The following is an 11210-nucleotide window of genomic DNA, read 5'->3' as shown; positions in this document are numbered from 1 at the left end:
TGCTGTCGAGAGAAAGGTGGATCCCAACAACAGGAAACTACCTAAATCACCGACCAGTTCTGGTGCTGCCCGCGCGAGGCTGCCTCGCCCGCCGCTGCCGCCGCCACTGCCGCCGCCACTGCCGCCGCCAAAGGGAGAACCCTGCGATCGCGCCCGGCCGACCCCCCCCCTTGCCAACCTGCGCCTGCGCTGCCACTGTGTGAGCGGCACTACCGCTAAGGCATCACGGAGGGAGAAGCCACCGGCCCCGGTAAGGTAAACCTGGAAAAGGGAAGGAAGGAAGGTAAAGGAGAGAGAGGAAAATGGAAGGAGAGGAGAAAGCGAGAAGAGAGGAGAGCGAGCAGTGTGCGTGCTCGTTTCCCAAATCTTGCTTCTCAGCGAGCACGCGCCGAGCTGCGGCAGCCCCGAGCAACTCGAAAGCGCCAGGGTCGGCACGCAGCCCGGCTCCCAGTCTGGTCTCGGCCTCCGGCGGCTCGCTCCCCGCCAGTCGCTCTCCCTCTCTCTCCCTCCCAGCCAGCCAGCCAGCCGGGGCGCGCGCTCCCGCGCCCCCTCCCCCTGCCGTCGCGCCCCCCGCCCCCCACCTCCCGCGAGCAGGAAACGCGTGGCCCCGAGGAGGGCGACCAGGTGGGGGAGGCCATGCTGGGGGAGGGGGCCATGCAGCCAGCAGCAGTCTACCTAACTGCTGCCGCGGACGCTAGTGACGCGCTCTTGGCCCAGCCTGCTCCCCGGATTCTTAGGCTGGGGGTCATCTGGGACCAGGGGACCCACAAAACAACCGGCGTCTGCGAGCCTCCCTGGGGCTCCCGAAAGAAATCCTGTTTGGCTTCCTCTGTCTATGCAGCTCCCCTCTCAACTGAAACCACTGGTCCAAGACAGCCACAATCCAGATATACTAGCAAGTCATAAAACTGAACAAAAGCCGACAAACCTTACGGCACCAGGGCTATAGGGCCCAGACAAATTACGACCGTCTAGGTAATATTTAAATAGATGCCTAAAGTAATTGCAGGGGGCGCGGGCTAGTCCTCCTGTTGTAAAAGTGGTGGCCGGGATAAAGTGGAAGGTGAAGATAAGAAGTCAAAAAAAGAGGTAAAATTAAAAAGCTTCATTCCACAGCTTTTATTCTTCTATAAGAACATAAACATCGTCTTTTTTCCACGCACAGCAGCATTACAATATTAATTTATTCTGATTTAAGATTAGAAGTAAATAGAGCTAGAACTAACATTTATAATAACGATAGAATGCATTTGCATAAAACAAGATTGGCAATTTTTCATAATAATAGACATTTATACAGATTTGTATTTATAATTTTTCTTTTTCTGCACCTACAGGTTTGACCCTTTTATGCATGTAATTTCACAGTATAAAGGAAACCCAAACAAAGTCTCCCTTCTCTAGTCTATTCCGCTTGCCCCAGCCCTCCTTGGGTTCTATGAATTTTAGAAAGGAAAAAGAGGAAGAAGAAAAAAGAAAATGAGAAAGAAAACTCTCCACAAGACAGGGAGAATTGTGGTGTGCTTGTCGTGTGTTACCAGTGGTAACAATTACTTAATGACAAAAAAAAAAAAACCCACTAAATCCACACGCATAAACAAAACTACCTTAGGTTATTTATCTACAGACAGAAGGATATGGAAATTCAGAGGTAAGTGAAATAATTTAGTCCCACAATGCAAGACTAACACAAACTGGAAGAGAAGTTTCCTTCTCCTGGTCGTTCTTTTTTTTTTTTTTCTTTTTCTTTTTCTTTTTTTCCTTTTAAAGCTGGGATATCTTGCAGAGGAAGGAAAGATTAATCTTTCTTACTCTCAATTTTTTAATCAGCCAAAGTCAAGCCCTTTTGCCAGCCTGCATGTCCATGCCTGTAAGCCCTTCTCTTTGCCAAGGAAGAAAGAAAGAAAGAAAAAAGAAACCCAGGGGCCTGTGTCCCCTGATTAAACACAGCCCAGCACTCCAGGCAGGCGAGCCCGGTGGCGGCTCCTTGCACCATTGACCTCAGGCCAGACACCTCAGCGCCTACAATGGGACCTCGGCCTTCCGGCTAGGTTTGCCCGCCCCCGCAGGAAACCAGCTCCACCGGGAGGACCGGAGCCATTTCCAGCAGAGGAACCCCGAGACAGCAAACCAGCCCAGTCACCACTCGACACTTCAGGACAATAGTTCTCTCTCTAGAAATTTAGCACGATATGGCTTTTTCCCCCAGAAAACAAGTAAACCAGCACCAAGCAAACAGACAAAGAAACAAAAAGTCAGAACAAACCAGCCCTGCACAGATGTAACGGCCAGCGAGATGGCGAGTGTGGGAGGGAGGAATGGGGCTCCGGCACAGGTGCGAGTTCCTGGGCAGAGGCCGAAGACAGAGAGAGGAGAACGGCTCTCTGGCAGCGGGGAAAAAAAAAACGGCGTTGCCTGGAGCTTCATCAGGAAAAATTAAAATTGGCTGTGAGCTCCCGGATCCGGTTTTCTCGGTTCATTTTCTTCAGTTTCATCCTGCGGTTCTGAAACCAGATTTTAACTTGTCTGTCCGTGAGGTGGACGCTGCGGCTGATCTCTAGGCGCCGCTCTCGAGTAAGGTACATGTTGAACAGAAACTCCTTCTCCAGCTCCAGCGTCTGGTGCTTGGTGTAAGGGCAGCGCTTCTTCCTGCCGCTCTTTGCTGTGAGCCAGTTGGCTGCGTTTTCGCCTTTGGAATTGCCTGGCATTCAAGAGAATAAAGAGGGGAAGGTTAAATCGGGGCCAGGCTAGGCTGTGCGCAGGGGTGAATTTGGGACTTCTCTGCCATAAGAGGGATGCCCTAAGTCACACGGAGTTTTGCGGCCGTCTCCCCCCCCCTCCCCTTTAGCTTGCTCAAGAAGATCATTCCTCCAACAGGCATGTGCAAAATGGACAGGGCCTTCAATCTACACCTACCCTCCCAGCTCACATGTCCCTCCACTTTCCCCCAAACACCTGTTTTAACACAAAGCTGCCAGGCGCTCCCAGAACGAAAGAACGAAAGCCTGCTGCTGTACGGCAAGCTGTACTGCTTGAACTTAACGCCTTTCTCTGCTTCTCGCCCCAAGGCAGACAAGCACTTCCTGCAGCCCCCAGGCAGGGGGCATGGGTGCCTACTTGGAAGGGAGGGGGGCCGTTTGTGTCTCACTCCAGTCCCCTGATTGCCTAAGGCCCAATGAGGAGAGGGACAAGGACACAGTTGGGACCTGGAGAAGGCACAAAAAAACTGATTCGGGGTCAAGGGCCGTCCCTCACGTCCTTCCAGGAGCCGGGGACATGCAGTCTGGGCGATTCCGAGTTTCAGGGGAAGTGAAATGGTCCCTTTCGGACTCTCAGCTCAGGGCCCCGGCGTCCGGGCGGGATTTGCCTTTTCTTCTCCCCGTAAGGAGGATTCCCGCCCCTCCAGCAACTTTGAAAAAAGCATGGGGGATCGTAAACTCGAACTTCGCCGGTTAATGGGCTTATTTATTGGTGCTGGCGGCTGCTTATTTTGGATGCCTTACAAACATCCGCGCTATCTGCGGGCGAGCCACTTTCCTCCCTCCCCCTCCCCCCGCGTGGGCCGCGCCTCGCAGACTGGGCCCAGACCACGGCTTAGGGTGCTCCGGGCCACGGAGAAGGGCATGCACGAGAGGGGGGCTGCTTGTCCCTGTCCTCGGCCCCAATTGGGGTGAGCTGAGGCCAGAGCGGAGGACGTCTTGGTGTGGGGCTCTAAGTCGGACATGAATTTTTACTGCGTCCCCACGCCCAAATATTAAAAAGCAAGTTCACAAGGTCAGCCTGCCTGCAGCTTGGGCCAAGGCCGGCCGGCTGCTGCGCGGACTCCTGGCTCTCTGCTCTTTCCCTTCTCTGGGTCGGCTTGCCTGTCTGCCCGCCTGACTGCGCCCCTTCAGCGCGCCCTGCTTACCCAGGGAGTCCTTCTCGGGCGAGGCTTTGCTGCTTTCGGAAGGGGCTGGGGAGAGCTCCTCCGCGGCCGAGGACGACGCGTGCGCCTCCTCGTCGCCCTGCGAGCCCCCGCCGCCGCCACCGCAAGTCAGCGTGGGGGGCGGCGGTGAATCGAGGGCTCGCTCTTTCCGGGCTGCATCCGCTGAGCCGGAGGCGAGTGCGGGTGGCGGGTCGAAGCCGCGCCCGGGGGGCTGAGCGGGGAACGGGCCGGCGCCGAGCTGCTGTGCGCCGCCGCTGCTGCCGTAACCCTTGGCCGTGCCATAGGCCTGGGAGAGGCGGAAGTAGCCGGGCACTGGCACCCCGCTGGAGGTGCTCAGGGCGCAGCCGTCGGGCGGCGGGCCTCGCGGGAAGGGAGCCAGCTCGGCTGCGGCGGTGGAGCCTTTGGGGCATTTGTCCGCCGAGTCGTAGAGGCAGTAGGAGCTCTCCTCTTTGATGTTCTGCGCGAAAGAGCACGAGGTGGCCTGCGGCGGGGGTTGGGGTGGTTGCGGCGGGGGCGGTGGCTGTTGCTGGGGCGGTGGCGGCGGCGGCGGCCCCTCGGGCTGCTCCATCCGGCACGACCGGGGCGCGTCTAGCCACAGGTCTATAGGCGCGGGCGCGTAGCTGTGCGCCCCAGGACCCAGGCCCCCGCTGCCGCCGCCGCCGCCCGGCGACGCCGCCTCATTGCGCTTGCCTCCCAGAGCCGGGAAGAGCCCGCAGCTCTGCAGCCCGTAGGGCAGGTCGGCCGCCGGTGGCAGGTAGACCCCGCCGTGGGCGTAGTAGCCGCCGCCACCGCCGCCCCCGGCGCCGCTGCCACCGCCGCCAGCCTCGCCTCTGCCGGAGCTGATGAGTGAGTCGACCAAAAAAGAGTTCGCGGCGGGGCTCTCCGAGCATGACATTGTTGTGGGATAATTTGGCGAAGGGAGCAGATAGCCCTTTCTGGCTGACATTTCTTGTGCAAAACATGCTGAATACGATTAGCAATCCCCCCGCACCGCGGCGGGCGCCCGCAGCCAATCCTGAGCCAGAGTTTCCGCGCGACCACTCCCAGTTTGGTTTCGTAGGCGCGGGGCCGCTCTCCGAGGGCGCCCTCTGAGCCCACGATTGATATAAATATGTAATCTGTATTGATGGGCCAGGAGACGCACACCCAATACCTCAGCCCAAAGGCCAGGAGCTGTGGGGGCTGCCCCAACGTGGCTAGTGGGGGGCCTGGTTCCTGGGCTAGCCCCGCCCACGCTCGGACGTGAGCCCTCCTGCGGGGTCTGTTTGAAGGGCCCTTGGGCCCCCGCGCAGTTAACAAGTGGGGTGTTTATGGTGCGCACCCCGGCCCGCCTTGGGTGCTCCCCACTCTTATTTGGGAATTAGCCACTAGCCTTCCATGTACTCTAAACACTAAGCGGGCCTATTGTAGGGCCTCAGACTCTTCCCGTTCGGCTCCGGACCTGGAACTGTCTCCTACAAGTGGCCAACCTGGCCGTAAGGCCACCAAGAACCTCAGAGTGTCCGAGATCCAGAGCGCACTGGAAGCCGGCTATTGCCACTTCTTTCTTGATTCCCATACGTAATTTCCCCCCAAATGTATTGCCCTGGCTTCTCAACCCCCACACTCTCCCCAGCCAGTCGTTGATCCACTTAGGATCTTTGTCTCTAGTATGCTCACCTGGCTTGCTTTCTCTGAAGCTGCTGTCGGTGGACCCTGGTGAGCTGGAACGAGAAGGGGGGTGGGGATGGTAGAAGCGACTGGCAACCTTGGCTGAAAGACTCCCCTGCCCCTATTCCGAGGTCAGCGCCAGGTCCAGGCACCCCATAGCCCCATTTCCCCGGTAGCTTCCAAGCTCAAACGCCGTTTCAGGGAAGTGAAAGAAACATTGCTCTTCTGGGTCTTGGGTTTGACTGGAGGCGACGACCTGGAGGGGTAAACTTGGAGAAGGGGCGGCGGATGAGCACCTCTGCCGTACAATTCTCAAGCTCTCCCTTTAGCCTTGGCATTCGCACGCTCTCGGAGGTTATGACTAGAACCAGTGTCACCACACTCCTGCCTCTTCGTCCCCTCCCCTCTTCCCCCCTCCCCTCCAAACCCGCGGCTGGGGCAGCCCTCACTCCCGCGGTGTGCGCATTTTAACGAGGCCCGCGGTGAGGAAATCCGTTCCCGGCAAGCCCGGGCTGGGCTCGTGGCCCAGTTATAGCAGCATTTGGAGGCCAGGCCCTTTGCTCAGCAGACACCGGGGCCTCCTTTTTCTCTGGCCGTAGGAACGCTCTCTCAGTCAATGGAAACTGCTGTCCCAGGGCGCTAGCCCCTGTGTGGGCCTCTTACATATCTCAGGAAATGCGACCTTTTCCGGCCCGGATCCAGTAGAGTCCAGGAGGTCTCTGCCTTGCCCCTTGCCGGTGGGCTACAGCTCTCCAGGATGCCCCAGGCCTGCCCGCCGCACCAGCTCCAGCCCCTGCAGAGGCCTAGACTGGGGCTGCTAAACGCCGGGATCCCAGGAAGCAGACCGCTCAGGCCTCTGCCTGCAGCGGGGAAAGACCCTTGCATCCCAGGTGATTTGCCAGGCACTTGGCCTTGTTCCTCCCGGTGTGAACCCAGACCGAGAAGGAAGCCAAGCCTGAGAAGACCCAGAGAGGGTGCACGGGAGAGCTGGCGGAAGAGCCCTGGCGCTGGCTTCTGAGATGCAAGCAGTTGCGGAATCTGCCTGCTGTGGCTGCTCTCCGCCCGCCCGCAGCGCGGGCGGCCGCGCCACAGTTTGCGCTGCGCTCTAGCCGCTTCCACCCAACTGGCCTGCGCCTGGCGGTGACCGGATCCGCAGGCTGGGCATCGGGGGTACAGAGGAGGGGGATAGGGAAAGACAGAGAGACACAGAAGGAGAGAAGGCCAGAGGGAGAGAAAAGAGAGGGGGAGAGAAGGGGAGAGTGTCTGAGAACTAATTCTTTCCAGTCCACAAGCTCCTGAGGCCGAAGTAGCAGCCGCAGCCGAATCAAGTATGTGTGGAGAGATCAGGAGCTGTCCTTCACTGCCCACCTCCTCCCCACGAACAAGGCCAAGGCAATTTCTAATCCGGCTAGGCCCACGAGATCGACAAACTTCCATATGGAAAGCTTCAGAGCTCGGAAACCTAGGACCCTTCTCTGGACGGGCTTGGTCCTTATCCCACTCACCAGGAGGGTGTAACGCATTGGGACTGTGGCGCTCAGCAGTGCTACTGGGAAATGCCACAAAACTGAGGACTGCTTGAGAAGGGGCTTTGCCTCTTAGCACTGCTCATGCCAATCAAGAAAGCTCTGCAGAGTGTGAAGTAGGTCCCAAGAACAGGAGAGGGTTCCTTGAAAAGAACGCGTCCCAGCAGGCCAATGGGCCAGGACTTGGTTACTCTCCCCACTAAATGCACAAAGCAACTTCCCAAGGCTGTAGATTGGAAAGGGTCAGTGGCCATGGGAGAGGATGCTTGAGATGGCAGAGGCTAAGAAAATAAAGTGAAAAGTCAATGATCTAAACCCGTCTTTCTCTTTGAAAGTTAAGGCCCCTTTGGAAAAGCTAAGGCCAAGCTCTGATTCTTATCCTGTGAAAAATGCACATTCCCACAATTTGACCCATCATTCTCAAGGAGTTCACAGACTCCTCACAGTCTTCTCCTTGGGCCCTCCAGAATGTTCCAGGACCCTCCGGAATTCAGCAGCCCTGCCAGTTTGACTGGTAAGACAAGCCGGTTGCCCCGGCCCTAGGCAGTTCAGGCTTAGTCTGGTCAGTGCTCTGTAGGGTGACTAAATGGGCTTCTAGGCTGGGTAAGATCCAAGAGCATGCAGGTGCCAACCAAGGTTACAAAAGTCAGCTTGGTGCTGCATCTGCTATATGAAGGTCCCCTTGGCTGCCGACTCAGAGGAGGTGGAAGGCTTGCTGCAGCCTCTCAGACCATGGCATTGGCACTTGGGTCTTCACTGACCTTTGGGAGAGCTGGATGTTTTTCTCCAGTGTCTTTTCTCCCCTTGCAATAAACCAAACGGGATGTTGAGTTTCTTGCTTAAAAAAAAAAAAAAAAAAAAAAAGGATGACGATGATGAAGAGTGTGTAAGCCCATGTGAGAGTTCTTCTCTGGCCCAGGACCGCCACCCCACCCCCACCGGGGCTTGCCGAGCCTGAAGCCGAGCGGAATGGACAGCCTTGCCGACGCGCCGGGGCGCCGACTGGCCTGCTGCCGCTGGTTCGGAGGAGAAGATATCCACGCAGCAGAAACTCAAGTTAGAGGCTACTGCCCTTTCAGCTGGTCTTGGAGCTCCCAGCATCCCCGACTGCCCCCAAGCCTCTGCACTCCCCAGACTGTAACACTGAGGTGTTAACTTTCTCAATAGAATATTCCGTTTATCGATTGCCTGGGCTTTCCCAAGGTTCTCCATTCCCGAGAGAGATTAAGAAAAGCGATTTAGTTGCAGCATGTGTAGGCTTCTGGACACTCTCTTCCCTCTAACCCATTTGCCTTCTTTTCTTCTCTCCTCTTCTCCCTCCCTCCCAGCTGCTGAATTTCTCTCTCTCTCGCCCTCAGGATGCTTTTGACCTAAAACTCTCGGTGCCTGCTTCCTTCAGCCAGGCCTGTGTAGTGGTTATATATATGGCAGCCCCTAAAGCCCACGTTTTATTTAGGAGTAAATATTGTCTGTTTCTACCTGGGTAATAACGCTTCCCCTCCCCGTGGTCATGGAGCCGAAGTAATCGCCAGGCCGGTGGAAAAAGCCCTTTGGCGAGGATTACGATGCACTTCACCAGAGAGCGGATTCCTACTCCTCCTGAGTAGGCCCTCGCAAATGACCAGAAATAACAAACTGTTATTACCAAAAAACACCTCTTTTTAAAAATACTGGGTACTGAGACTGAGATAGCCAGTAAACAATCTGTATCTGTAAATTGTTCTCAGGGCTTTCCGGGGTCAGAATTATCTGACCCATTGTGGAGTTGGGCTGTAGCATCACAGAGGAAAAACAAACGCCACTTTCACATATCTGTTTTAACAAAAATTATGGACTTCTCTGATTCTCTCCTTCACTGTATAGTTAAAATATTTTTTATTGTAAGCGATGACATTCTTTTCTCGTTCATCTTTAAGAATGTCAGCATTTCCAGGGATATTTGCTGTGTCTGCTTTGAATTAATCAGGTGCAATCTATCCCTCAACAACGCACTTTAAACTTTTCTCTAAATCCAGCCATTAAACTGGCCCTTCTCTCGTGATGGGGGAGTGTTGGGGCCTTTTCTCATGCTCCCTAAGTTACAGTATCCTTAATTTTGTCCGTAATAAACTGCTTCTGGCCTTGAAACTAGAAGTGGTTCTGGGATTTTAGGGAAGGCTCAGGCTGCAGACAGCATGGTGCAGGTGCCCACTCGGTGTGGTTCCTGTGGCTGCCTTATTCTGACAGAATTTGGAATCCCGAGCTCAACAAAGACTAGTGACTTTTGATAGGCAAATTTACGAACACACACACAGGCACACAGGCAGCGCCTATTTTCTGAGATTCCTGCCCCCACTCACCCATGCACCGTATATTTGTAAAAATAAAAAAACCATTTCAAGAAACTAATGAGAACATCGGAATAAAAACTTAAATATAAGAAAAGAGGACATTTGAATCTAGCCTCTGAAATCTTAAGTCAAACGATTATTTTAAAACGTGTTTTATGACAACGCTGATGGACAGATTGTGATCAGAGTTCATTCTCAGTGCGAGCTTATGAAAACGTATAGGTATTTACCAATACCGTTTTTGCATGTTTTGCAAAATATGCGAAAGATACCATTTTTACATCTAAGAAATCACCACAAAACCCCAGCCCGGTTTATAATGGTACATTCCGAATAAGCAAATACAGACTTCTCTGGAAGCTTCAAAAATCATATGTGACTTTTTTGAATTGGCCTTCTTCAGAACAAAGGTTTTCCCCAGGCTGCTGGGGCACCTAGTAGGAAACCAGCGGCCTCCCGGATGTCTGCCCCAGGGAATAAGCCAGCCCCAGCGGCCACGGTTGCTGACCACCTCATTGTTTGGAGTAGAAACTTTATTTTTCCCAGCCCCGCCATCTCTCTCTCTCTCTCTCTCTCTCTCTCTCTCTCTCTCTCTCTCTCCCTTTCTCTCTCTCTTTTCCTCTCTCTCTTCCCCTCTCTCTGCCCCCCCCCCCTCTCTTTTTGTTGCCACCACAATCCTGATCCCAGTAGAAGCAGAACTCTTTCGCTTGGATGCCCCCCATCCTTGGCTGGTCCCATTCTGAACATTTCTAGAAAACTGAAAGATCGCCTTGGGTGAATTGATGGCGCAGGGAGCTTAAATCGTCAACTTTTCCACTTAGGCCTCCCCCTGCTTTCCAACCTTAGTGAGCGATGGGAGAAAGGGGGGGGTGGGCTGAGCGCCTATAGCGTCACCCAGAGCGCACAAACCCAGCCACTTTTCCCAGTCCTGCTCTGACATCGGCCACTTCCCCACTCCCGCCTCAGTCAGATTGAAATTGCTAAACTTGTGGCCTCTTACCTTGACACATTTCCGAAATCACTGCCAAGGGACAGCAGGCTTCTCCGTGCCGCGACGCCTGCGAGGCCTAAAGAAGGCGCGTTGCTTTAAATTACACCAATTACTTCTCGAAGGTGACCCCCCCTTTTTTTGATACTAAGGGGAGCGGGACAAGTGAAATAATGTAACGTGCTGCTCTTAGTATCAGAAGCGAACAAAGGCCGAGAATCGCGCTGGGGTTCCCGGCTCCCCGGCGGCTTTGACATTGATCGGACGTGCGCCATCTCGTGGCGGCTGAGCGACTAGGCCTAGCCCGAACTTCAGCCCGGAGCCCGGGAGAGGGAAGCAGGCTCTAGGCATAGACTGAGGGAAAGAATGTGCCCAGCCCGCTGCTAAAGAGATCTCATTTTTACATCTAAGAAATTGCTGCAAAACCCCAGCCGGGTTTATAGCGGCGCATTCCAAATATGCAAATTGGCCGGCCCCGGACGGGTTTACGACCACATTGTCACAGCCATCGGAGGATGGGCTTTTATAGGGCTCAGAAATCAAACCCGCGCCCGCTCGCCGCCCGCCCGCGAACAGTCCTCCTGGCTAGACTCTCTAGCAACTTGCAAGACTTTGGTTAATCTTTAACCGTCCCAAAGGAAGTCTTTCCTTAAACCCTGGGTTTCCCTGCCCACCCCTCACTGCCCCCCAAGAGAGTCGTTGTTCACCTCTGTGTCTGTTCATCAACCTAGACATTCATCTAGGGGGTCTGTCCCATTCCCTTTTGAGCTCGATTTCCCCAGTCGCGCCAG

General features: G+C 54.9%; 1 protein-coding gene and 1 long non-coding RNA gene across 5 annotated transcripts; one reads left to right on the top strand and one right to left on the bottom strand.

The window, feature by feature from the left end:
• Positions 1-259: 259 nt before the first annotated feature.
• On the top strand, positions 260-2461 carry LOC147583175 (uncharacterized). The gene is made up of 2 exons (XR_015246029.1): positions 260-975; positions 1338-2461. It is a non-coding gene; the product is annotated as an uncharacterized LOC147583175 (long non-coding RNA).
• Positions 1105-10974, bottom strand: HOXA10 (homeobox A10). Of its 4 annotated transcripts, XR_015246027.1 has the most exons (4): positions 10432-10974; positions 7863-7939; positions 5585-5844; positions 2597-2701 (listed from the first exon to the last, which is right to left on the bottom strand). XR_015246027.1 is itself a non-coding variant. In XM_086693819.1 (2 exons), the coding sequence occupies exons 1-2, from the start codon at positions 10439-10441 to the stop codon at positions 2427-2429; spliced, it is 285 nt and encodes a 94-aa protein (XP_086549945.1). In that variant the 5' UTR covers positions 10442-10919; the 3' UTR covers positions 1105-2426. The 4 variants fall into 4 exon arrangements, 2 of the variants coding, with proteins under 2 accessions (XP_086549945.1, XP_025785645.1); XR_015246023.1 differs by lacking the exon at positions 7863-7939 and having other exon boundaries at positions 10432-10965; XM_086693819.1 differs by lacking the exons at positions 5585-5844; positions 7863-7939 and having other exon boundaries at positions 1105-2701; positions 10432-10919.
• Positions 10975-11210: the final 236 nt, after the last annotated feature.

Source organism: Puma concolor, chromosome A2, assembly GCF_028749965.1.
Source record: "Puma concolor isolate L17-30 chromosome A2, mPumCon1.1.hap2, whole genome shotgun sequence".
NCBI lineage: Eukaryota > Metazoa > Chordata > Mammalia > Carnivora > Felidae > Puma > Puma concolor.
Note: the sequence above shows the minus strand (reverse complement) of the source record. Positions and strands in the feature narration are given on the sequence as shown.

Excerpts from the sequence above, each read along its gene's own strand:
- HOXA10 (XM_025929860.2), bottom strand. The coding sequence starts at position 4,871 with ATGTCAGCCAGAAAGGGCTATCTGCTCCCTTCGCCAAATTATCCCACA. Across the intron at positions 2,702-3,907 it reads GCCCGAGAAGGACTCCCTGG|GCAATTCCAAAGGCGAAAAC; the intron begins GTAAGCAGGGCG and ends CTTGAATGCCAG.